General features: G+C 28.3%; 5 protein-coding genes across 9 annotated transcripts in view; 3 read left to right on the top strand and 2 right to left on the bottom strand.

Moving 5' to 3' along the window:
- The window catches only part of Zir (dedicator of cytokinesis), a 106,300-nt gene extending 106,123 nt beyond the window's left edge, over positions 1 to 177 (bottom strand). The window contains exon 1 of the mRNA XM_083085875.1: positions 12 to 177. The gene's annotated coding sequence lies outside the window, so the exon portion shown is untranslated. The remainder of the gene's footprint in view (positions 1 to 11) is intronic.
- On the top strand, positions 70 to 3,777 carry LOC145963794 (TBC domain-containing protein kinase-like protein). Of its 4 annotated transcripts, none has more exons than XM_083086048.1 (13): positions 70 to 227; positions 284 to 531; positions 611 to 860; positions 947 to 1,175; positions 1,252 to 1,526; positions 1,616 to 1,762; positions 1,845 to 2,127; positions 2,196 to 2,373; positions 2,447 to 2,653; positions 2,720 to 2,979; positions 3,082 to 3,227; positions 3,303 to 3,465; positions 3,530 to 3,777. In XM_083086048.1, exons 2-13 carry the CDS (start codon positions 327 to 329, stop codon positions 3,635 to 3,637), a joined length of 2,451 nt encoding a protein of 816 aa, XP_082942174.1. In that variant the 5' UTR covers positions 70 to 227; positions 284 to 326; the 3' UTR covers positions 3,638 to 3,777. The 4 variants fall into 4 exon arrangements, with proteins under 4 accessions (XP_082942174.1, XP_082942165.1, XP_082942156.1 ...); XM_083086039.1 differs by having other exon boundaries at positions 294 to 531; XM_083086030.1 differs by having other exon boundaries at positions 70 to 531.
- Positions 3,778 to 3,827: 50 nt separating this feature from the next.
- LOC145963781 (protein broad-minded) lies at positions 3,828 to 8,627 on the top strand. 2 transcript variants are annotated; one of them, XM_083086015.1, is made up of 8 exons: positions 3,828 to 5,605; positions 5,679 to 6,016; positions 6,088 to 6,284; positions 6,346 to 6,756; positions 6,844 to 7,163; positions 7,703 to 7,880; positions 7,955 to 8,170; positions 8,271 to 8,627. In XM_083086015.1, the coding sequence occupies exons 1-8, from the start codon at positions 3,930 to 3,932 to the stop codon at positions 8,388 to 8,390; spliced, it is 3,456 nt and encodes a 1,151-aa protein (XP_082942141.1). In that variant the 5' UTR covers positions 3,828 to 3,929; the 3' UTR covers positions 8,391 to 8,627. The 2 variants fall into 2 exon arrangements, with proteins under 2 accessions (XP_082942141.1, XP_082942149.1); XM_083086023.1 differs by lacking the exons at positions 7,955 to 8,170; positions 8,271 to 8,627 and having other exon boundaries at positions 7,725 to 7,840.
- Positions 6,832 to 12,762, bottom strand: Aif (Apoptosis inducing factor). The gene is made up of 12 exons (XM_083086068.1): positions 12,302 to 12,762; positions 11,488 to 11,798; positions 11,317 to 11,374; positions 11,074 to 11,228; positions 10,877 to 11,007; positions 10,596 to 10,771; positions 10,317 to 10,508; positions 10,050 to 10,240; positions 9,706 to 9,958; positions 9,473 to 9,615; positions 9,130 to 9,381; positions 6,832 to 8,970 (listed from the first exon to the last, which is right to left on the bottom strand). Exons 1-12 carry the CDS (start codon positions 12,384 to 12,386, stop codon positions 8,899 to 8,901), a joined length of 2,019 nt encoding a protein of 672 aa, XP_082942194.1. The 5' UTR covers positions 12,387 to 12,762; the 3' UTR covers positions 6,832 to 8,898.
- A 5,519-nt stretch (positions 12,763 to 18,281) lies between these two features.
- LOC145963684 (defensin-like) lies at positions 18,282 to 19,555 on the top strand. Its single transcript, XM_083085808.1, has 3 exons — positions 18,282 to 18,438; positions 18,819 to 19,047; positions 19,383 to 19,555. The coding sequence occupies exons 1-3, from the start codon at positions 18,375 to 18,377 to the stop codon at positions 19,396 to 19,398; spliced, it is 309 nt and encodes a 102-aa protein (XP_082941934.1). The 5' UTR covers positions 18,282 to 18,374; the 3' UTR covers positions 19,399 to 19,555.
- Positions 19,556 to 26,677: the final 7,122 nt, after the last annotated feature.

Consider the following 26,677-nt stretch of genomic DNA (forward strand, 5'->3'; position numbering starts at 1 on the left):
TCAATTCTTACCATCTTATGATATGTGATTTTCATTAGCGTATAATATCATGTGAGACTTGCCATTATCATTCTCTGGTATATCAATTGGTGTCGTTACCGTATAACTGTATATATATGCATTATTTTGTTGAGTGACAGCTGTAAAGTAAACGATGAGCAGAGGAGGCGGACCTTCCTTCCTCCTGAAAATGTCATAAAGGATGCATGAAACTCCCTTTGCAATAAGTATGAGTAATAAAAAATCTGAGCCAGAATAGTGGAATTAGCGCGAATAATTTGAGAATTTTATAGATACATTATACGTATACAATTATACATACAAACATGTGTCCTGCACTTTTGGAAAACGAAGAGCGATGTTTGGGAGGCATGACTTTCTTTGCACAAAGTCATCCAGTGGAAGTATGCGGCAGCAATGGTCTGCCTCTCACGCCAAACTCAATAACTATTTATGGAAAGTCGCAATTTTTAAAGACCATTTACCATCCTCATCTCTCCCCTTATCTTGATATAATTAGAAGCAAGCATGGTTGGTTTCAATATAATATAATTTTATAAATTTATTTGCATACTGTATATATAATTATCTTGCATATATGTATTTATAGAAAGAATAGTGGTCGTCGCAGAATATAGCGGAGATCCATTAAGCACTAAACATGATCTAAGTACAGAAGAGATTATTAAGATATCCTTTCAATGTCTTTTGGCATTAAAACATATGAATGAACTAGATCTGGTACATAGACATTTAAGTCCCGATAATATTCTGATTAAGAAAAATGGTGATGTACAGCTATATAATTATGGATTATATTACATGACAGATGGTGGAAAAAATGTATCCTTTCCAATTGGGTATTGTAAAATATTTTCTTTTCTCAAAATATAACTTAATACATTTAAATGCTTGATAAAATTTCCAATAATATTCTTTTTTTCAGTTCACCAAAGTATACGGCACCAGAAGTATTCTTAAATCCTAGTCCAAATGGTGTTAAGGTAGATTCATGGTCATTGGGAATGATTATAGCGGAACAGTTATTAGGACAATCTATTTGGTCCAGTGTGAAATTGTCTCAATGTTTAAGAAAAGTTCTGAGCTTAATATTATGTGATACCAGTATATTTGAACGTCTTGCCAGAGAAAATAATTGTTTCCACATTTATGAAGTATGGATACATTTTCTGAGAGCATAATTATAATACAATTACAGTCTAATGTTACATATTTCTTTATATCATGCAGAAGCTATCAAAAGAGTTAAAGGAATTTGTAGATTCGTGTCTACAAATTCATCCTGTTAAACGAAAAACTCTAGAAGAATTATTGGAATTACCTATATTCGCAGAGTATTTAATGAAAAATGCACAGGAAAAGGAAGAAAATCTCTATAAAAATGTTATTGTTAGAAAAATGGACGAGCTGTATTATTTGTGGCAGTTGGCTGGTGGAGACATAACTGTGGATTTAAAAAAACAGGGTCTCATTAGATCAAGGCCACCTATTTTATCTATCCCAAAGTAATTATTAGATATATATCTATTTAGATGATAATTGTTAAAATAAAAATTCAATAAAATTTTATCTAATATTAAACTTTCTTTTTTAGCTTAGTCATATTACTGGGTCAAATGTTTGGCCAAAGAGATACTGCTAGCCTACTCGATATAAGGATTGTAAAAGTTCCTATGGAGACTCTTCGCCAGCGTTTAGCTCATATTCCATACATAGCAAATTATCCTTGGTTGACAAATCAGTCAGTATTCATTCGTTCATTTTCATTCATTTTTGTACTTATTTTAATACTATAGGATTATTATAAATATATTATATTGCAGAATGCGAGTTCAGGCACAAGAAGACTTGATGAATGCCGCATCCCAATTACCATTAATTATAAGAGAACGCGACACCGAATATCAGTTTTACAGGCTAGTCTTATTTGATAGACTCTTACAGGCGTATCCGCTTACTCAGGAAGCAATTATTGAGGAAGCACACAAAGACATACCACCTCCAGTAAGGGGTGCGGTGTGGGCGGCTTTGCTTGGTGTCACCGGCGATATAAAGAAACGTTATGATATGATCGACAAGGAGACACCCACTCACACTGATCGGCAGGTACGACCACTATATGTAAAAGAATACTATTCAATGTATATAAATGCATCTCACTGATAATTTGTCAGATAGAGGTGGATATCCCGAGATGTCATCAATATAGCGAATTATTATCGTCTGGCGCTGGGCACGAACGATTGCAGAGATTATTAAAGGCATGGGTCAGGAATAATCCGCATTACGTTTATTGGCAAGGGCTTGATTCGCTGACAGCGCCTTTTCTTTATTTAAATTTTAATAACGAAGGTATGATTATCCGATACACGTAATTATAGTTCCTTAATTTATTCTTTAATTTATTGCGTAATTTATATTTTAGCTCGAGCATTCGCATGTCTTTCTGCTTTTATACCGAAATATCTCCACAAATTCTTTTTAAAAGACAATTCGGCAGTGATACAGGAATACCTGGGCAAGTTTTCCCAAATCATTGCATTTCATGATCCCCAGTTGGCAAATCATTTAAAATCCATAAATTTTGTACCAGAACTCTTTGCAATACCATGGTTCCTTACAATGTTTTCACGTAAGTTTCACTGTTTATAACTTTCATATTATTAATCACCAATGCTAAAGATTATTAATATTTTAGATGTATTTCCACTGCATAAAATATTACATCTATGGGATAAACTATTGCTGGGCGATTCGTCATTTCCTCTTTTGGTCGGATTGGCAATATTGAAGCAACTGAGAGATTCCTTATTAATGTCGGGTTTCAATGAGTGTATTCTCCTGTTCTCCGATTTGCCCGAGATTGATATAGAACTATGCGTTAAAGATTCCATGACGGTGTATCAAAACACACCGGTTAGCATCACATATAGAAAACACCAATATAATACAACAAAGGTATAATAACAATCTTATATATTATCATATATTCTATTCTATTTCTTTTATAATACATTTTATTCTATTCTATTTCTAATATATTTTAATTTTCTGCATAAGACTCTAATTGATTTGCAGGATGCAAACTGGATTGAACCTGAAGCGGGTACTGAAAAAATGCCAAGGATAAATGTAGATGATTTTTTAAATCTCTACAACAACTCACCAAGCAAAATTATAGCGGTTGATGTACGTAGCAATATACAGTGAGTATTTGTACAAACTAATAACAATTTTCTTAATTAAAGATTCTTGTTTTTTAAATTGGTAATTTTTAATAGATTCGAAAGAGGCGCTATTCTAGGCAGCATTAATATTCCATTTACAAGTGTGCAATTGTCTCAAACTCATATCGAAACACTCGGTCCTCATGCAAAACCATTGATGGATAATAAAAATAATGTTGTTGTAATTATTGGACCACACGATCAAAATAATGCACTGGTAAGTAATTATATATAAGAGGAATTGTGAAAAGAAATTTATTGCAACATATTCTCTGCAACAGTTCGCAGATTTTCTAGTAAAGTGCAATGTTGTGGGAGTTTGCTCTCTGCAAGGCGGAATTAACGCATTACGATCCAAATCTCCAAACATCATAGTACCTGCACGCTAATTGAATTACGTAATTACATTACTGTATACAAGATACTCAGATTTATTTCTCGATAAAATTAATAATGATATTATATGTCCTGTAAAACATGTATGTACAAGAACTGTATACTTTTGTTATAAAAATATCGCATAGTGTAATATATGTCTTTCATATTTCATATCATATATACTGTAAAGTACATCTGGTTACTATAGCAACAAACGTCAAAACTATGGAAATTTAGATACGTGCACGTTTTCTTGTACTTGCTTAATTTGATTGCATTATAATAGTGTTTAGATAAGTAAATATGGAAAAAGATATACCACCAGATCTTGAAAAATGGTTAAGAAAATGCTTGAAAAAGGAATTTGGGAGAAACATACAAAATGCCATAGATAAGGAGCAAGAACCCAGCGATATCGCTTACAAGCTCACGCGTTCGAAAGACATGACTACTTTATTGAGTTCTATAAAGAACGTAATTGCCGAACAATATATAGCAATAAAACCTTCATCCGCGGCTTCACGATCGCAATCATCGCTTTCTTTTGCCAGTGATCTCACAGCGGATGATTGGGCCTCCCCGCAAGGAAACGGTGAAGAATACAGCTGTATTATCGATAGGATTAGTCGCGATAAACCAGTTCACGTGAGGCTGGCTGGCTACGAAATCCTATTAAAAATTGAATTGTCCAATATAAATAACAATTCACAATGGGATGTTCTCCAAAAGGCTTTGCTGGATGGTCTCACGGATGATAGCAGAGCGATATTCGAAGCTAGCATGCAAGTACACGCTAAGTTATTGAATTATCCGCAATTGCATAGCATATATGGCAATTTATTAGGCGCGTTCAATGCGCAATATCATTCGCAGAAGATGCGCGAGACTCTGCCTACTCTAATCTCTGGAATTAATTTCAAATTCTTTTTACACGAGAAACTATTCTATATAATGTATCTAATAATTCAGTATCAAAAACAAATGTTAAAAAACACTAGGCACAGCGACAAGACCATAGAAGAAATCATCGAACAATTTATAATATTTCTTAGTACGCATAGCTTTGGCAATAAATTACAGCCTAAAACCTTAAACATGCTAAATATCATCTCGGTGTTGGAACCGCAAGCCAAATGGAGTAAAAGATGGCTTCATAGTTTTTCTACAAGGAAAATTTTTGTTGCTGCTTTGGCTAAATCTCCGACGTTTCTGCAAAACGTTGTCGAATGCGTCAAGAATGGTCTGAAGGAAATACCTTATTCTATTTCCGCATCTATCGTGGATGAGGGCAACGAGCTGTGTATTTCCGGAAATACGATAAAAACTACAACTTATCTGCATTGTTTAGTTTTCATTTCGCAGCTTTGTAGTTATGAAGCAAGCAGAACATTATTCACGGAGAATTTATTGAAAACGCCTTTTGACATCGCTGATTTTCTAATCGAATTGTTGAATTCCTTAAATAAATTAGCAGTGGAAGCGTCGAGTGGGGTTTACAATACCTCCTGTAGCGCTCTGCGAAACGTACTCAATGTATCAGAAGTATTGTACAATGCTGAATTTTATCACGTCGCGTTATGCCATTTGATGTCTCTTCCTGAAAATGATATAAAAATTTGGCCACACATATTGAACATTATCTCTCATATGGTAGATACAGTCGACGGACCAGTATTTTTAACTACGCATTGTAAAGAGCATTCTGCAACAAATTCTGAAAACACACCATCAAAATGCCCAGTTGCGATAGTGATGCAGTACGCATCAAATTTACTAAAACAACCGTTTTCTATAATGGATACAGAATGTATTCTTAGTTCATTTAGTTTGTTAGAGAAATTATTCGACATTATTTATGACGTTTACGAAGCGGCGCAGCAGCAGATAGAAATGCAATTTTATCCAGCCGTTGTCAATTTTTACAAAAAATTAAACAAATGCGGCGTCGAAAACGAGAATAAAATTCAGCAACTCGATAGGTACAAAAAAACTTTATCTCTGTAAATTCCTAAAATTTATAAATTTAGTTAAATTTCTAAAATTCTATTACAGCGCTATCAAAAAGGTTTTACTAAAAATAGTATCGATACCTCTTGGCTTGCAAGCGCTCGTCAAAGAAAAATTGGTGTTCGAGGAACTGATTCGCGGATTAATCGTTCCTCTAAGAGCAACCTGGAGTTCCACCGACATAGTCAGCTTCATCTCGTCTGCTGGTTATTTCGATCTGGGCTACAACGTGCTCGCGGATCTCGGATCTCATGTCTTGTCGACTTTGCTATCGCAAACTTGTGCAAATGTGGAAGATCCTAGATGTTTTTACGACCCGTGGGACAAAGAGAATATCAACGAATTTCTACATATACTTACACTATTTTCCCTTAATTTTAATTGTAAATAATTCAAAAACAGCTTATATAATACATTTCTCATACATTTTTTAAATATACGATTAATGAAACAGGTTTCGTCGCGTTTATGACGAACGACAGTGAATTAGACAACAATGAAGAAAAGGATTATCCTTCGAATTTATTTGAACTATTGCAAGCTGCATTAAACGAAGATTCTCGTTATCATCATTTGGGTCTTCTATCATTGAATGTAATAATTTGGAACATAGACATTTATGTCTATTTAATAAATTTGTTAAACTTTCAGGTAATATATATATTACATGCGATAAAAATATATTATATAATATAAATACATATATTTTTAGATAGCGTTGTTAAATATTCAGAAGGAGAACACGATATTAATTGAAGTTCGCAATGAGCAAGACGATGAAATTGACGATTACGAGCAAACTATGATAGAGAATGATGATAATGATAAGCCAGAACTAATAAAAGAATACATAATTGACAATTCCAGTTTTTTACGACATAATATTTTATTGAAGTCGTATTACATGACATACAATAAAAAGCAACACATAGTACCATTGGAAGAATATGAACTTTTTTCGGAATTTCCACCTCCCAACATGTATGCAGATATAGAGTTTCAAGTTACGGAATACGATTCAGAATTAAATGACATGTTGCAAGAGGAGAGACCTGGATTGTTAGATATTGGTTGGGTGTCACAAGTTAGAACGGCTCATAAAGCTTCGCGATCTCCAATGAAGGTGATTCCATGCAAATAAAATTTAAAGTATGCAATTGAATTACGATTTGATCAGATTTATGATAGTAAAAAATAATTTTTATTTTAGAATTCAGCAATGACAAATTTATTAAACCAAATGTACAAAGCCATCCCAACTGCTGAATGGGTAGAACAGTTTGAATGGCAAGAAAATATAACATATGATGCCGACTATTGGCTCCCGGAAGATATACACGCGATTAACGTTGCTCTGAATTATGCCGAACAACGACAGATTTTAAAGAATACTGACGAAAATCAGAAAAATTTGAAGCAATTCATTCATTCTGCCTACATATTTATACAATACAATAAACCGAACAGATTCGAAGGTTTCGACTGGTTCTTAGCAACAGTGTTTATTATTTGTGATGGAGATTTAAACAAGTATGTAATACGTTACTTTGATATTAACTTCAAACAATTTACTTTTCATTAAAAAAAAATTATTAACAAAAATTGAAGCCTCAGCTGACCGCGAATTAATCTTTTGACAGCATTTTCCGGTATAGTCTAGTAGCAACTTTTTGTTCAATCGATAAATCTCTTTGTAACATCTTAATTACAAAGAATATAAATTACAATCGATCAAACAAGACTTTCTAAACTACTGTCAATAACGATTAACTCAAGCTAGCCATGTATCATCATCGGCAGGTCTCAGATTGAAAACTTAATTTTCACCGAGTCAATGATTCCGTTTTATTATCATTGACCCGTCTCGAGACAGTTCCTTTTCATCATCGACCTATTATAATACCATAATTAGTGTAGATTGAGTAAAGGAAAAATCAGAATCTGTGAGATTTGAACACTCGCTCTCCCGCATATCAGGCAACCATTTTACTACCGTGCCATCTTGTTCTATTGTTCAATATCCTTCACTTATATGTTTTAACTAGTACATTAGCAATAATTAATTATAGGTGTAAAACATTTATCATGCAGTTAATTCAATTTCCATCGACACTGCTGCTCTGGTCGAAATTGGGCAGAGTTATCGACGAAAGAAATAACGAAAATACTAGTTCACAATTTACTTTTATGCAAGTTTTAGAAGCCATGGTTAATATCGAGCTTCCAAATATTAAATATGGATTAAAGGTGATTGAATTTTTTTATCATACTTAAGGAATTACTAAAAAAAACATGTAATATTCTGATTTTTAAACAATAAGGATGTTTGTGGTGTGAACTGGTGGATGATATCCAATAGAATGATATCGCAATGCTTCTGGGGCATTCTTCCATGGAGCGAAATAGTTCATTTTTTTGCAATTTGTATTTTGTATCCTCCCGATTATATGGTGTATTATTGCATATCTCTTTTGCAATACTGCCAGGATACTTTGTTGGAGGATTTTACGAATAAAAAAATGTGGCCGGAAAATATGGTATGTATACGCGAAATATATCAAGTTATAAAAAAAGTTATTTATATTTAATATTAAATAATTATTAAATAATTTGTTCCAAATGCATCTTCACACACAGATATTGGATGAGTATCGTTGTCATAATTACATTTCATACATGGATAATTTGGGGCAACGATATAGAAATCGGGTTTTACCGGCAATGACTAAAAATTTGAATTCAGAAGATGAGATATAATGTATTTTATAATGTATATAATGTATTTTATATCATCTTGATATCTTAAAAAAACAAAAGAAATATATATAATAATAGTATGTATGAAACAGCAAACTTTTATCCTGTAAAGGAAAATATTTTATATAGATTCTTTATGATGAGAAAACTATATATCAGTAAAATGATGTATTTATATAACAAATAACAAATGATGTTGCCTTGTATATAATTAATAAAATTATCTTTTTATTTGTTCATGTGTATAAATGCTTTTGGTTAGCATTAGCTAATAAAACACGTATCTTGTACGTGTATGGGAACGTTTTGTGTATATATTTACTATATTTAGAAATCTCCATGTATACATAAGGTATAGTACTGGCACTTATAATTCGCATACCTGCGAAACCTTCAACAAGTTGGTGAGTTTTCTCATGATAATATATCAAACTGGAATTCGAATCTTTTTCATCATATGATAAAATTTTTTACTATATTGTCATTCATCCGTATTAATCAAATAAAATCAATCTTCATGAATCGTAAATAATTTCGCTACTTCATTTAAATCGTCATATTTTGTATCCCTTGCAAGAACCTGAAATATCATAAAAATTATTTCATGTTATTTAAATTACGTTGTAATCCTAATTAACTTCAATTATAGATAAAATTTGTATATTCAAATAAAAACCAAAAATATTTAAAGTAAATTATAAGGAAAGGTATGATTAATGATAACAAATCTCAGACTTACTCGTCTGGCAATCGACATTCGGCTAAAGATATTCCACAGCACTATTCCTACCACAATATCATCTCGTAGGTAGAAAATGACACCTTTTTCGAAATCTTCGTGTTTCATAGATTTCTCCACTGATTTTACATTATCTTCAGATATATCTTTTTTTTCATTTTCTGTATCTATATTATCAACGTTCTTCACAATTTGTGTTAATGACTTTGATTGTATATTAGATTGTGATTCCTTAGAATTTGTCTTTTGTTCCTTGTTACAAAAAGAAAAACGGAATAAAGATAAAAATAGTTTGTTATGCTTTATAAAATATATATTATACTTTATTGTGAAAACTACTTACTTCACTAGAATCGTTAATCGTTTCTGCCGCTTTTGCAAAGACTCCAACGGTTGGCAAAGATGAGTCTACGATACCTATCGCTTCATATCCTACATCTGGTCCTAAATCTGACCAAAACATCGATTGATGCACATAAGGTTTACCTATAAAAAAATTCATTTATATATTTGTTTTTTACTTATTAGTTTTTACACTTTAATATTTTAGAAATACTTTTGCATTTGCAGAATTACCTGCACCAGTCATATTTTCACCAGCTAATCTTCCAGAAGTAACCGCATGATCATGATGTTCAACTCTTCTTCTGCCAAGTTTGATATCATAGAAACATGCTGCATCACCAGCAACCCAAAGATTGCTTCTGGCTTCTAATTCAGCATTAACAAGAAATCCTCCTATCTTAGGCTCTGTTTCTAAATGCGAGGTTCTTGCCAAATCTGTATTTGGTTGAACACCTACCGCTACTACCACTTGATCAGCATCAATCTTTTTATAAAAAAAATTAAAAAATTTGATAAGTAAAGGCACTTGATTAATTGTGCATAAAATGTGTAAATTCTTTAACTTATTAACATACAGTCTGACCACCAGTGAGAATAAGGGACAATTGACCGTTTTTATATCTATAATCTTCAACTTTTGTGTCCGGTATAGGATGAACACCTTCTGCTTCAGCCTTTTTCGTGGTCCATTCACTCAAATATTCTGGTAATACTTGTGCCATTATAAACTTTTCTTTATAAATTTGATAAACATTTTTAGACTTATCTACAATAACAAACATATTTTATTACTAATAAAATATTTTTTAAAATATATTGATTATTAATAAATGGAAACATACAACTTTTAGCGAGTGCACAGGCGAGTTCCGAACCAAGAAATCCGCCACCAATGATTACAATATTTTTGCACTTAGGGTTAGAAATACTTTCTTCTAAATCGAGAAAATCATTCTTTGTTCTAAACATTGTAATCCTGTCTTTTATTTCGTCTTCAACAGATTCGAATATTGGTAAATTCTTCGGTGATGCACCTGTAAAATTACATTTAAAAAATTTAATTTTAAATTGGTTTCAACTTTTCAATTGACTCAAACTTTTCAATTGACATTAAAACTTACCAGTCGCAATGAGACACTTGCTATATTTTATTTCGTAACCATCTTCGAGAATCACAGTTTTATTTACAGGATCGATTTTCGTTACTTTCCAACCCATAGCTACAGCAACTCCACCCTTGTCAGATTCCACAAGATGAGTAACATTTGAATAGAATTCCCGTGGTTCGTAAAATATACTATGAAATAAATGTAAAAATTCTATATAAATATGGAAAGAAATATAATCATTGTATTAATAATAATATTGCTGCAAAATCGTAGTTAAATCAAAAGAAAATTACCTCCTTTGAGTTCCATTCCATTGATTAAAACGTAATTGTGCACTTGTTTCTTTATCTGTGTTAAACCAAAGTTCTTTAGATAATGGTGGCCTCATGTACGGAAATTCATCTTCCTCTGCTATAACTAGAACCTGAACAAAAATTCTTACTTGTTTAAAGTCAAAGAAAAAGAAATTCAAATCTATTGTTTAAAATACCTTAGCTTTGGGATCTCTAGATTTAATTGATCTAAATGCTGAAAATGCAGCTGTTCCTCCACCTATCAGTAGATAAGTTACTTCCTGAGGTATCAATTTGGATTCTGCTGGAACTTTAATTTTCTCTTTAAATCTCCTTTTTCCTTCTTTCTTTTCTGTGTGAAAACATAAATATATATAGATAACATATATCTCTGACACAAACATTTGTATTATATCAAAATAATTCTTAATTTAACTTACGTTTACTTTTGCCTTTTTGTTGACTTACTTCTTCATCCCACCAAGATGATGTAGATACCTATTAAAAATATATTTAAAAATGTTATAAATATGTTTCAAAAAGTTATACATATAATAAAAAAAGAATTATAATTAAGCAATATTAGTTTGAAATTTGTTATAATATGCTACCTTATATACTGCAACTCCTGTGACAAGCAAGGCAGCAAGTAGATGCCAATAGCGAAATTGATACTTTCCATTTTTGCCAAAGTCTGAGCCTTTTTCACTTAATTCTTTCTGCTTTCCATTCAACTTGCATTCTTGTGATAATGGGCAAGTTGCATTAGGTCCTATTTCACATGCAGGAACATCTTTCTGTGATTTGGAATACCTAGATTCAGGCACACATTCCTCTGGTTTGATTGTGGTGCCTTGTGGCTTCTGAGGTTTTTTATTGCTCGCATCGCTATTATAGCGTAAATTAGTGATATTTACAACTCCTGCAAATATTTTTAATAAGCTATTAAGGAAATATTAATCAAAAATATAATCAAGAAATATTTTTATTACAAAAAAATATTATTTATATCGAGATAAATTAAAAATAATAAAAAATATAATTTATAAAATTTAATATACTGCTAATCATTTATTATTTTGAAAATATCTATAAAATGCATTTAAAAAAATATGAAATAGATTCATCTGTAAGAGCATACATCTTTTTAGGTTATGTCATTCGGTGTTTGAGACTAAACACGCTGTGTAAACATAGCCTCATTGATCTGGGTATAATATATAATTATCGCAAGGACGCACACAAACGCTAAACAAGTATAATATAGACGATATAGCAGAAAAAATTGACATAATCCTCCGTCAAGGGAGTGAAATTGCAAAGTAGGCGGGAAACGAGATTGCTTTTTCAAAAGCAGAAAAACGTAAATCGAGGAAGAGCACAGGCAGGGAGAAGCGTATTTCTACTACTGGCGTCGATACGTACCGACGTATTTTACAGATTGATAGAGCCGATTTGCATGCGTGAGTCCGGTGGGCAATCGGCCAATAGCTCTACCGCATGCGAACATCTTCGCCGGGTCGGTCCGGTCGTCCGGTCGGCCTTACGCAATATGGTGACGCTTCTCTCAGCTGCTGCCGTGAACGGCGATCAGCCGCTGACTGTTGCTGCTTTTACTCTTGACCGGAAGGACGCTCGCCGGAAGGATGCTCGCCACGCGACACGCCATTACCTGAGGTTCTCTTCCTTGCTCTGCCTTGCCCGGTCGATTTTCTTTGACAGAGGACTCCTGCGACAGCAGGAAAGCCAGTAGACGAGACGCGTGAATTTAATAAATAGCCACTTCACACCGTGGTACATATGAATGTACGCACGTGGTCACATGCGCACATGTATATGTGTGAGTACGCACGCAGCACGCTGGAATCAATTAGGTTGAATGATTGAAGTTTGAATGAGCTAATCGCAACTGACTTCAGATCACGAGATCGACAGATGAGATCCCTCCCTCTTGAAGAGCTAAATGAAATAAAACGAAGAATGTAGAAAATATAATAATCTAAAATTTGAAGAGGGATATAATGATTATTTATAATTACTTTTTCCTCGTAATTATATATTTTGCGCCTAGAATTTTTATGCTTGATCATAGATCATAGAACAACAAAAATTAATGGTGATTAAGTTGTACAAATCAATAAAGTAGAGATTAATGGTTCTTATTTTCATTGAAATTAAGATTTAATTTAATAACTTATAATCAAAGATTGATTCTAAATATTCTTACAACTCCCTTACTATTCAACTTTTTTTATTTCCAACGTTATCATTTATTTAATAACGTAACTTATCATCTGAGATAAGAAGATAGTTATGCGCACTATGCGCTATAGATGGTGCATGTTGTATTATTTTTTATCTGAACTTTATATTACTCTTATGCGATTATTTCTCTATTTATATACATACATATACATATATCACTTTCTTAAATAAGAATTTCTTATAATTTTATTCCTTAAATTTGATAACACATATGAGAATTATTTATAAAGTATTTTTATATTTATAAGTATCTTTATTTTATTCCTTTTATATAATTTTATTAATTTTATATAAATATTTAAAAAATCGAATATTAACAAATTTATTTTAATGGCTTTTGTTTGTTTTGATGAAATACCTATTATTGAGAATTGATAATTAATATCTAACAATAGATATATATTATCTTAAACTCTAATATTTATGTATGATATCTCTATGTCGCTCTTATTAGATTATATCTATTATATGATTAAACGTCATCAAATATTTAGTTATCGATTGGCAGTAATAGTAATATCAATGTATAAGGACGGATGAATGTATACTCTGTTATCAATTACATAGCTATAATTAACAAATTTCGTAGCTACATGATGACCTAATATTATTGATCTACAGTATCTTCGTTATTTTACAATGATGAATTTTTATGAAACTGAAATATATATAATATGTAAATAGTATATGATTTTTAGTTATTAGAGTAACCCCAATAAAAAAATTAACAATTACTTGTCATAATATGTTATGCCTCTTTTTCTTTCTCTCCCCTTTTCGGAAATTTTTGAAAAAATTTTTTACTCTACTTTACAAAAATATTTAAAAGCGAATAAACACATATAAATTGTTTTGGTAATATTTCCTTTATTAGTTTTTTAATAATATGATCACATATAAAAATACTATTATGTTAGTATAGAAAGAATCGTAAGGAATATTTATTGCATATATGGCGATCATTATAAATATAAATGTTACTTTATTATAATATATACACTATAATATATGAGAAAGAAAAATTACACAAATATATATATATATATATATATATATATATATATATATATATAGGAATTAAAATATAGGAATTATTTTTGTGTAATTATATATATAATGTGTGTATATATATATATATATATATATATATATATATATATATATATATACATTATATATATAATTACACAAAAATAATTCCTATATTTTATTATTCCATGTTTATGGCTGTATGTCCTTATTAAAATAATGTAAATGTGTATTCGTTCTTATCTCTGTGAAAATTCAGCGAAACATTCACTTATATTTGAAATCATTGTATTTATCATTATATAGCAATTCCCTTTTATTAAACATGATAAGATTGCTATTATCTTAAGTAGTAAATAAAGCACAATATGAAATATTGCTCAATGTAATATTATTCTACTTCTACGATACCTAACAAACATTAAGCATTCTTTAAAATGAAGATTTACGTATTCGCTCTTTTTTTATTATGGCTACGTTCGCTATTGAAATCCATATCAATATACATACACACACACACACACACACACACATATATATATATAATTATAATAATATAACTTCACAATTCATTTTGAACATACATACAATGCCTAACGAAAATTGTGAAAAAATTTGTAAATTAAGTGAAATGTATACGTACATGCATTGTACATTGAAAATAATTTTGAAACATGTCTTTTTGTTTTGAATATATTCTTTTACTAAATACCTTTTTACTAAATTGATACTTACTATTTTTTTAAATAATCTTCTAAGTATTTTTTGTAAATAATTATTTCAATTTTGTAAATAATTTCTTTTTATATATATGAGAATACATACAAGATGTCTCAACCTCCGTATAATACTTTAATAGTGTATTATAGAGATAAAATAGAGTCAAAAATTCTAATATGAAAATATTGAGACTCTACAATTTTTTTTTTAATTATAAGCAATCAAACTTTGCCAATAATAGGTGCTTTCCATTTACATCAAAACTCAGATAAATCTCACTTCTGTCTTTCTTTAACATGAATGTTGAAGAAAGACAGAAGTGAGATTTATCTGAGTTTTGATGTAAATGGAAAGCACCTAATATCGCATAGAAAGAACTGGCGCGTTCAGATCCGTAACTATATTTACATGCGTGCCAATCTGTCATCTGTTATTGATTTTTCATGTCAGGTGATGTTTTTACTGCGCAGTTGATTTTATTTTTTTTGTATTTTATAATCATAATAGATTAATTTCTATAAATATGTATGATATACGTAAAACGCACATAAGAAACGACAAAATAAAAGCTGTGCAGCTGTGCAAAAATCAATATCACATGACATAAAAAAATCAATAACAGATCACAGATCGATACACGTGTAAGTGTAGTTACACGCCTGACAAAGTTTGATTGTTTATAACTTTTTATAAGTTTGATCACTTATAAAAACTACACCTATAAAAAAAACTATTATAGAGCCTCATTTTCGTATTAGAATTTTATACTCCATTTCATCTCTATAATATGCTATTAAAGTATTGTACAAAGAGACACCCTGTATATGTGTGTGTGTGTGTGTGTGTGTGTGTCTTTCTTTCTATATATTATGTATATTAGAATGAAGATGAATGGATATTTCTAGATTTGTTGGAAATAGAAAATGAAGACGAATCTTTGGAATTGCAGCTGGTACCTGTCGAAGAACACCCCTCTTGTGAACATAAAAGGGTCACTTGCGATTTTCTAACAAAACCTATTACCTATAGCTCTTTATATTTTTAAAGGGAAAAAAGGAAGAAAGTGCTGACCGAAAATGGTGAATGCAAGTATCACAAATTGTAATTCGAATAATTACAGTCTTATATTAAAGACTATTTTGTTAATAAAATAAAAATTTCATAAGTTGAAGAAACTTTTTAAATTAATATTATTATATAATTATATTTATTATATTTAAATATATTATATTTAAATTAATATTATTATATTAATATTATTATATAAATTAATATTATTAAAATAGAAATTTCATAAGCTGAAGAAATTTTTTTAAAGTAATAATATTATTGTTAATAAAATATGTCAAATTTTGTTTTGAATACATAGATAAATAAAAAAACTAGTATCATAAAATTATGTAGAATAATAACTTAATAAGAGTATACTAGTATATTCTACTATGTTATTTTAATTCCATATAATAAATCTTCTTTTTACTATCTTTAAGAAGTGGTTCGGCTAAATTCAGTTATGGTAATTTAAAGTTAACATTGTAGTCGATATGTATGCCATATGTAGTTCACATTATTCGAATTTTTTTATTTAGTATTATTAAATACAAATATATTTTTTAACAAAAATTGTTTAAAAATCAATTTTAATATAATATTTATATATAATAATATATAAATATATATAAATCGGCAATTGTTTTGTCGTTCATTAATAGTTAATTCATCTAATTTTGTATTTTTAAGCTAATTATACAAGAATATGTCTTAGGAACAAATAAATTTCTATATGAGTGAATTCTCAATGAACTTTATCTTAAAAAGAAATCATCTTAAAAGAGTTGTAGTGGCTTTAGAAAATACACATATGATAGTGTTATCAGCAAACATATTGATAAAAATGTTTGCTATCGAAGTAAAAGCTCGATCGTTTTCATATATAATTTCAAATAATTCTTGTTAAAATTATGATTCAGAAACATGTTCTCACTATTCCTTATTGTGAAAAATATTTCTAATCACGTTTGCGCATGCGTTTATGGGAATTGCGTCACTATCAACAACTCACAATCAGTTAATTCGTGGGTTTAGCGTAGTGTCGGGAATCGTTCTCACCTTAACATTTATGATTTTGTAATCGCTCCTATTAGTATTTAAAATACATGCTCAAATTATTTAATGTATTCTATTATAAGATTTGACAAACGCTTAGCATTCCTCAATATAAAAATTTGCCCTTTTGATCGTGATTGCAATCGCCATCGCATTCTCTATTGAAGATATTATTAGAAATTAAATATATTTAATGTAATTATATAATAATTTATTCTCAACAAAAATATACAGATGAGAATGTTTGCATGCATAACAATTTTTTATATAAATTAAATATGATACGTGAGAGTTTTTCTTTTTTATATATTAAAAATAATCCTTTAAATATATTTAAATCTATATTTATATAGTAAAAAAAGTGTTGCTGTTACTATATGAGGATTCTTTAAAATAACTTTTTAAATTTTTATATTTTTGTAATTATTTCAATCTTTTAAATAATAACTGTCTTTTTCTTGTGATTTTATTTTAATATAATAATATCATTTCTCTATTATGTATTCTAGATAAAGATACAACAGGTAGATTCTCTGGATTTTCTGCCGCAAAAAAAAGACGAATCTTTAAAATTATGCAAGAAATACCTATCAAAGAATCACACTATATACCATAAATTTATTTATGATATTTTTTTCTTATAAAGGTGTTTAAATTACTCAAATAAATTTACATAAAAAAATTAATTATTTTTATTAATCTTCCTTCTTCTATTATTAATTATTTATTTTTTTTAATTATTTCAAAATTAAATATATACTAACATATATATATCATTCCTTCCTTCTCCCCTAAAAACTTCACACGCATCCACGTACACATTTCATTTTCTCCTCTAAAATTTCATGCGTACACTCTACATATTTCATTTATTCCTTTAAAATTTTAATTCTTTTATGCATTTTATTTTTATATATATCATTCTTTCTTTCTCCCCTAAAAACTTCACACGCATCCACGTACACATTTCATTTTCTCCTCTAAAATTTCATGCGTACTTATAACTGCTTGTAATCAGTATTTACTGTTTTTCAGTGATAATACACTGATTCACTCTAGTGAAAGTAGTATATATACATTATAGCATATTGACAGAAATAAAAATTGTTATCAACACGTTTGATTTTTATGCCTGTAACCATGAATGTATTATTTTTAGTAACATAAATATTATATTTGATCTGTGATCTCTGAATGAGGAAATTCCGATGAAACATCTGTTTAAACTCGGGGAATCACATATTTATTTAGAAATGTCCCTACTATTCTTTATCACTTTTTCTCTTAATCACTCCTATGAGTATATAAAGCACATGCTCAAATTACTTAACGTATTCTACTGCAAGATTTGAAAAACGCTTAAATTTCATTCCTCAAGATGAAGATCTACGTATTCGTTCTTTTGGTCGTGACGGCAATCGCCGTTGCATTCCCTACTGAAGGTATTTATTTATCTTAGAAGTTAAATATATTTAATATAATTTTTATAATTTATTCTCAACGAAAATATATGGCCTAATAAGAATATTCGTACTCGCCTGATAATTTTTTATATAAATTAAACATAATATATGGGAGTTTTTCTTTTTTTATACATTAAAAATAATATCTTTAAAATATACTTAAATCTATATTTATAATGGTAAGAAAAGTATTGTTGTTACTGTTATGTGCAAATTATTGAAAGTAACTTTTTAAATTTTGTAATTATTTATCTATTAAATAATAACTATTCTTTTATATTGATAAATAATAACTATTCTTTTATATTCTTTTATATTTGATTTTATCTTAATATAATAATAATTTCTTTGTTATCTAGAACTAGAGGAAGATATAACGGTAGAATCTCCGGACTTTCTGATACTGAAAAAAGATGAATCTTTGAAATTGCAAGAGACACCTATCAAAGAACATAATCGTACCCGTAGAGCTACTTGTGATCTTTTATCTGGCCTCGGTGTTAATCATAGCGCTTGCGCTGCTCACTGCATTCTAAGAGGAAAAACCGGGGGAAGATGTAACAGTGACGGTGTTTGCGTGTGCCGCGCGTAAGTGATTCGCACAAATAATTAGAACTTTATTATAATTTACTTTAATACAAAAGTAATTCTAATTTAATATGAATTATTATGTGCAAATTAATATTAATTATTATATGCAGACTCAAAGTAACCAAAAACTTAGTTCTTTTTTTTCTCTGTATACAAAAAAATGTATTAAATTCCTATTAAATGTTACATTAATAAATAAAAGAAAAAAATTGGCATGTCATATCGTAGATTTAATAATAATTCTATAAAGAAAAAAAATGTGTGTCTCTCTATATATATATATATATATAAAATTTCAATTATAATGCTATAATATTCTTTATTATTTTCAGAAAATCGATTGGCTAAATCCTGTTATAAAAATCTCCTTAAAAAGAGAATTGGAATGAGAATTTTAATAGATATACGTTGCGTATTCAAACAATAAGACATTATTAACATTATTTTCAACAAATGTATAGACCAAAAATTTGTTTATAATAAATATATTTTAAATATCTAAAAATGTTATATCTTATGTGCTTATATATATATATATCCTTTTAGATAGTATTTTAGAACAATATAATTACATTTTTTATCTATTATCTTATTATTTATTGTTTATAACTTTAAAAATTATTTTAATGGTCAAATATAGTTATATAAACTATTGCATAACACATAAATATTTTGTATGATTAATTTAATAATATTATATTTATTGTATAAATTTTATTTAATGGAGCGATTTAGATTTTATATAAATTTTTAATAAAATTAAAGCCAAGTTCTAAGTTCGGAAAAAAATTAACGTTCTGAATATAATTTGCTGTTCTAAAATTGTGTATATTAGTTTGTCTGTATATATATATATATATATATATATATATATATATATATATATATATATATATATATATATATTATTTATGTTTGATTATATTAATTTATATATTAAATTATTCAATTGAAACTTTTAAAATTAGAATATAATTTATGTAATCTTCTATTTTTTTGTCATGTAAATATTGCCGGAAAGAAAAATAGATAATTAAGCACCATTTGCCTAAATAAGACAAAAAAACGTAGATTTTCAAGAATGCAATGCGGAGAATATCTGAGGAACTAATTATTTTCTCATTACATTGTTTATTTTATTTTTTTACTATACAACTAATTATTTTCTCATTTTTATTATATATACTGTAATTGAAAATTATCTTTAATTATTAATATTATCTTTAATATATAACAAATACGAGAAAGAGAATACTGTAATTGAAAATTATCTTCAATTATTAATATTATCTTTATTCTTGTTTTCTAATACATAATTGGAATGATTGGAACATAATTGGAATCATTAATATTAAATTTCTAATGTAATAAAGACGATGTGTGATAATCAATTTTGAAAGATTAGGAACGTAATATTAATTATAAATATTAATGAACATACAATAGTAAAAAAAACAAATAACGATAGTTGCTACGAAATAGCATAAAACTAGTTTAATCGATCAAGATTTATCACGTATCTTAATTTAATTAAGTGAATATACGTACAAAAATAATCAAGCAATTATTATATCAATTTCAAGATAGCTCGTTTGCATCGTTATTTAAGCATGTATACAACACGATCGATTGCTATTCGAAAGCCGACGTTTTGTTTTTTGACAATATGAGAATTTATTTTCTCGCTATTCTGTTCACTATAGCGACAACCATGGCCATGGCAGCGTTCGATGCATGGTTTGTATGTTTTAATAGATCGCATAAATATTTTCTTCATCTGCACACAACGTGATTTATAGCTGACGGTATTTACGTATTCAAAATGTGTGTGCGACTAACAGCTAATATAATTAAAAGTCTAGTATATAGTATTAAGTCTAGTATATACAGATATATTAATATAAATAATATTTTTCGTATAAATATAAAAGATTAAAGATAAATTTCTAATGCACTATAATCTTGGAAACAAATTTAAGATATTTTGATTATTGTTTTTAGTCTCAAACATTAATAATAAAAGTAATATATTAATTATTCTAGAACTATTGCGTTATTTATATTTATATTTTATATATATTATTTATAACTGTTGTAAATTAATAAATAAAAGTTGATAGCTTTTGAATAAAACTATATATTTAAAGTTACATGTTAAAATATAAAAATGTAATGAAAATGCCTAATAATTTAGAAAAATAACAGTTTTATTTATATTTTTTTCAAAAGAATATATTAATATACATATATTGCGCAGAATCTGCAAAGGAAAACTGATAGATATATACTTTGTGTGTCAAAAATAATAACTTTCTGAGAGTTCCAATAAAGTTTCTCGATAAAATTAATGTTGAATATAGTTAACCGTGCATTTTTTTATTGCACAATTTCTAGTGTTATATTTAAAAATAGGTATTATATTAGGATTCATTTCCGGGTTTCAATCATGTAAATTTTTTATCTGATTCTTGTATTATATTCTTTTTTTATGATTCTTTCCCTTTTCAATCATTTTGAAATGTTAAAATAATATGTTAAAATAGATATATTATTATCCTGGTTTCTCGAAAATTTTATGATACTAAAAATTAAACGGTAAATAAACAATTTTAAGATGTAAAAAAAACTTTTATCATATGAGAAATTATTTTAGTAGATATCAACCAATATAAACATTAATTTGATTATAATGCGATTCTAATAGCTTTTTTAAATCACACATCCCATACAGCACAGAAGCTTGCATCAACATTGCTGCAATGTTACAACATTGCACATAGCAGTGTGATGCTGCAGAAATATTGCAGAAACATTATTTTGTAATATTACTTTGGCAATGTTGCAGCAACATTTTAACATAGCGAAAATGTATAACATGTGTTTCTTTACTTGCCGCTATGTGGCGACACCAAACTTAACTAACTCGTATTCGAATTTTCATCTAAAGTGGATATAAGGCCTACAAAGGACTAATGTAGTAATTATATTTTTTGTCTTGTGTCAGTTAAATTTCTGATAAACTGACTTGATTTATTTAATATTCTGAATCCTAATAAGGGATCTAGATTATTAAACAAATAATTTGTTTAATAATCTAGATCCCTCGTTGGGATTCAGAATATTAAACAGATTTTTCTTCATTGAATCGGTAAATGGGAAATAATTCATTTATTGCACGTATTAAAATATTCTGGTACCAAGTGTATGTAAAATAATTGTATGTATATTATTGAGATAAATATTTAATAAGACACATTTGATAAAAAACACTAATAGATATTTTTTTTCAAAGACGGTAAATGTTTTTTTTCCTATCTTTCTTAAACATTTCTTTATATTTTCAAAGTTTATTTATTAAATTTAAAACGGTCTGCATTTGCAATAGCAAAACGCGTTTTAATATTGCAAATACGTTACACCGTAACATTACTACAATCTTACATTGTAATATTTCTGAGGGCGGACATTTCAACGTTGCTACAAGCTTGCAGTAATGTTGCAGAAACATTTCGCAACTTCTATGCAATATTACAATGTTTCAATGTTAGGTCTATGCAACGTTTTTGCAATCTTTCGGTACTGTATGGGATGATAACGAATTCAAAATGTAGTTCATTTAATGAGCAATTTTAATTTTGTATATGGACATTTATATCTACGAATATTATGGAAGATTAATATATCTAAAATGTATATACAGGGTGTCCTAGACCACCCGTACACCCCTTTTCTTTCAAAAACTAAGCATTTTAGAGAAAAACGTTTTCGACAAAAATTGTATGATTTTGAGGGGAACATAAGATGGTGTCATTGGTTTGACCTTGGATGGCATCGTTAAGGTGAGGTCAAGGACACCTTTAATTTCTTAAATGGAACCACATATTTTTTATTGCATATTCTTATAGCTTATGTCGAGAGCTTTCCAAGACACTATAATAAAGTATTTTTTCATCAAGTACTTTTCGAGTTATAAGGCTTGAAATAATTTCTTAATTTTACATAAACCATAAAATATCTAGTAAAATATTCATTTTTCGATTATCTTACCTTAATACTTTTATGTACAAAATAATGAGAGGAATCGATTGGTGTAAAGAAAACACATAATTGTTTCGAAAAAAAAAATGTAATTTGCAATTAACAATTACATTTTTTTTTTCGAAACAATTATGTGTTTTCTTTACACCAATCGATTCCTCTCATTATTTTGTACATAAAAGTATTAAGGTAAGATAATCGAAAAATGAATATTTTACTAGATATTTTATGGTTTATGTAAAATTAAGAAATTATTTCAAGCCTTATAACTCGAAAAGTACTTGATGAAAAAATACTTTATTATAGTGTTTTGGAAAGCTCTCGACATAAGCTATAAGAATATGCAATAAAAAATAGGTAGTTCCATTTAAGAAATTAAAGGTGTCCTTGACCTCACCTTAACGATGCCATCCAAGGTCAAACCAATGACACCATCTTATGTTCTCCTCAAAACCATACAATTTTTGTCGAAAACGTTTTTCTCTAAAATGCTTAGTTTTTGAAAGAAAAGGGGTATACGGATGGTCTAGGACACCCTGTATATATATATATATATATATATATATATATATATATATATATATATATATATATATATATATATAAATTATTATATAATAATTAGTAGATCTAAAATCTTTCATAACATGGAGCGATATGAAACGTTTTAATATTTTCTCGTTCGAGAAATAATAAATGCCACAATATATAAATGCGGCAATATCAGTAAACATTACAACAAACAGAAATAACCGGTATACCGCAAATGACACATCGGTATTGTAGCTACTGATGATCAGGCGACACCGGACATGAAATTTTCGTGACAAATATTTGATTTTACGTTTAATGCTGAATTATTCGACATACGCTGTTACTATATCATGCATCATTTGCGAATAAATAGCTATTTCCATGCAATCATTATAAATAAAAAATCAAATTTCCGTGTAATAATAAAGGATTAATTAACTATTAAAAATAATTATTTTAATTATTTAGAAACAAACATATTAAGCATAAGAAATACAACTTTCGTTTTTTTATAAAACATTCCTATCATCTGATGTTAATACGTGTTTATTTCAAAAAATATTAATATAATTATATGATATGATAACATAATATCATAAATATTTATATTTAAAAGATTTGGCATTTGTAACTTTAAATAATTAATAGAATAATATAATTATTATTTGTAATAAAATTTTGATTGATTTTAGTATATAATGCAAATTATTTTAGCAATATCTATGCTTAATTTTGAACATTATGTAAGAGATATTTTGCACACAATTTCGTAGATTAGTTTCTAAAATTATCTTGTATAAAATGATTTAAGTGACTAGTATTTATTAATAGAGAGAGAAATACGTTATCGATTATTCACATTATAATAGTCTATTTAAGAAGTATGTCACAATTCTGTTTGAAATCAAGAAAGATTTCTTACGTATTTTGCTAAATTATTTGAAATGCCTAATAATAATTAGATTTTGAAACGATAAATCAAGAAATTGTTTATTTTTTTGTTCGAAACAATTTAAACAAACACGATCAAATATGAAAATTTATTTTTTCATTATTTATTAAATAACTTTTATATATAATTATTAAATAGTTTCTATAATAACAATCACTGTTGCTGTTTGTTAAAAACTTATATATACATATATATACATATATATATATATATATATATATATATATATATATATATATATATTAAAAAGAAAATGGCATAAGAGCCAACGCGCGGTAGTTGGAGCGCAAAGAAGCAACAACACTTTTTTCTTTTTTCAGTATTAGTTTATTAAAAAACACATTATACTAACAAAAAACGTTGTTAACAATATATCGCGCTGAAGAAGGATCAAAAGATGAACCGAAACGTACGTTTTTTGTTATTATAATGTGTTTTTTAATAAACTAATACTGAAAAAAGAAAGAAGTGTTGTTGCTTCTCTGCGCTCCAACTATCGCGCGTTGGCTCTTATGCCATTTTCTTTTTAATTTTTTGATTACTTGAGCCAAATCTCTAATTATTAAATATATATATATATATATATATATATATATATATAATTTCAAAAAATATATTATATATAATACTTATATATGTAATAATTATTTTTATATTTCTGATTCATGTGATTATATGATTATTTATGATAAGTAATTATTTTATATATACAAAATCTTTAAGAAAAAGAGATTATTAAATAAATCTTTCTATGAAAGACACATATATATTATTTTAAAAAACACGATTTTCACACATTACTTATCACAATTTTCATAATTGCTGCATTATTAATAATCCTACTTTCAATGCAACATGTGTTTATCTGTATGTGTATGTACGCATGATATGTGATCGCTCTGATGTAATTATATTCTTAAATAATAAATTGGATTTTCCCAATACATGGTCATTACAGATATTTGTTAAGAAAGAAGATGTGTATGCAATATCGATATCGTCATAATTCGCAATCTGACATGAATTAAGAAAGAGCGATGAATATTATAATTATCCATGGATATAATAAATAAAAAATTAAATAAAAATATAAAGAGAAAATGGAATGAAAGGAAAGAAGAATAATTAGTCACGTTATAGCGTTGAAATTATACATCTCACATAATTTTACAAACATTCCTGACTTTTACATCAATAATTAAACACATACGTAATTACATAAATAGTGCAAATATATACAAAGAGCAAATCTTAAAGATTTAAATAAAGTTATATAAATTATTAATTTCCTATTAAAAACTATTAAAAAATTTTGCATTAATAAAAATGAGAAAAAGGAAGAGAGATTGATTTTTTAGCTGAAATGTATTACATATATTCTTGTATATGATAAATTTCGATGAAAATTGCAACAAAGGGAGAGAAAGCAGACGGGGACGGGCGATTGATAGAAAGAAAAGTAGGAAAATGCGACCGGGAAACCAATATGCTTTGTGCCTCGGCGCGCAATTAAACGGTCGAGGGAGTTTGCCGGCGATATTTTTCGACCAGCGATTATTAGGATTTTTCTCCCTCATCCCCTGGGGCGTAACTGGATGATTCTGTGGTCTGAAGGGTCCTCCAGAAACAAACGCGATCGTGTACGCACTCTCCTTTCTCCGCGCGACGCGGCTTTCATTAAAAAAATCGGACTCATCATTCATATCCTTCTTTCGTCTTTTTTCTTTGTCCCTTCGTGTCTTTGTTTCTCTTAAACAATCTACATTTTTTACTGACAAACCAGTCACTTGTCCATTTGTTGGAAATGATTCCCTGCGAACGTCCACTGTCGTTATAAAGACAAAGAATACCACTTGCGGTACATGCCTTTGTAATCCATAAAATATTCTTGAAATGAATTTCTAATTTAATTTATCTAGATGATACTTTAATATATTTTAAAATCTTATCGCAATTCATCATGAAGTCATATATGTATATCAATGTATTATTATTGTGTTTTAACTTATTAAATTAAGTTTCTTAATAATTGTAGTTTTATATGGTTATTTTATTTTAAAGGTGAAATTAATATATTGTGTAATATCTGTGTGTAAAAAATAG

Source organism: Camponotus vicinus, unplaced genomic scaffold (genome assembly GCF_025532165.1).
Source record: "Camponotus vicinus isolate PSW18456_S1 unplaced genomic scaffold, iyCamVici1.0 SCAF_1, whole genome shotgun sequence".
NCBI lineage: Eukaryota > Metazoa > Arthropoda > Insecta > Hymenoptera > Formicidae > Camponotus > Camponotus vicinus.

Bases quoted from the DNA above. Each gene is read 5' to 3' on its own strand.
- LOC145963794 (XM_083086030.1), top strand. From the start codon at position 327: ATGTGTCCTGCACTTTTGGAAAACGAAGAGCGATGTTTGGGAGGCATG. The intron at 2,374-2,446 runs GTATGATTATCC...TTTATATTTTAG, and splicing joins TTTAAATTTTAATAACGAAG to CTCGAGCATTCGCATGTCTT. The intron at 3,466-3,529 runs GTAAGTAATTAT...TCTCTGCAACAG, and splicing joins ACGATCAAAATAATGCACTG to TTCGCAGATTTTCTAGTAAA.
- LOC145963781 (XM_083086015.1), top strand. From the start codon at position 3,930: ATGGAAAAAGATATACCACCAGATCTTGAAAAATGGTTAAGAAAATGC. The intron at 6,757-6,843 runs GTGATTCCATGC...TTTTTATTTTAG, and splicing joins CTTCGCGATCTCCAATGAAG to AATTCAGCAATGACAAATTT. The intron at 8,171-8,270 runs GTATGTATACGC...CTTCACACACAG, and splicing joins AAATGTGGCCGGAAAATATG to ATATTGGATGAGTATCGTTG.
- Aif (XM_083086068.1), bottom strand. From the start codon at position 12,386: ATGTTCGCATGCGGTAGAGCTATTGGCCGATTGCCCACCGGACTCACG. The intron at 11,375-11,487 runs GTAGCATATTAT...TATTTTTAATAG, and splicing joins CAGGAGTTGCAGTATATAAG to GTATCTACATCATCTTGGTG. The intron at 11,229-11,316 runs GTAAGTTAAATT...GTTTTCACACAG, and splicing joins ACAAAAAGGCAAAAGTAAAC to AAAAGAAAGAAGGAAAAAGG.
- LOC145963684 (XM_083085808.1), top strand. From the start codon at position 18,375: ATGAAGATCTACGTATTCGTTCTTTTGGTCGTGACGGCAATCGCCGTT. The intron at 18,439-18,818 runs GTATTTATTTAT...TTTGTTATCTAG, and splicing joins CGTTGCATTCCCTACTGAAG to AACTAGAGGAAGATATAACG.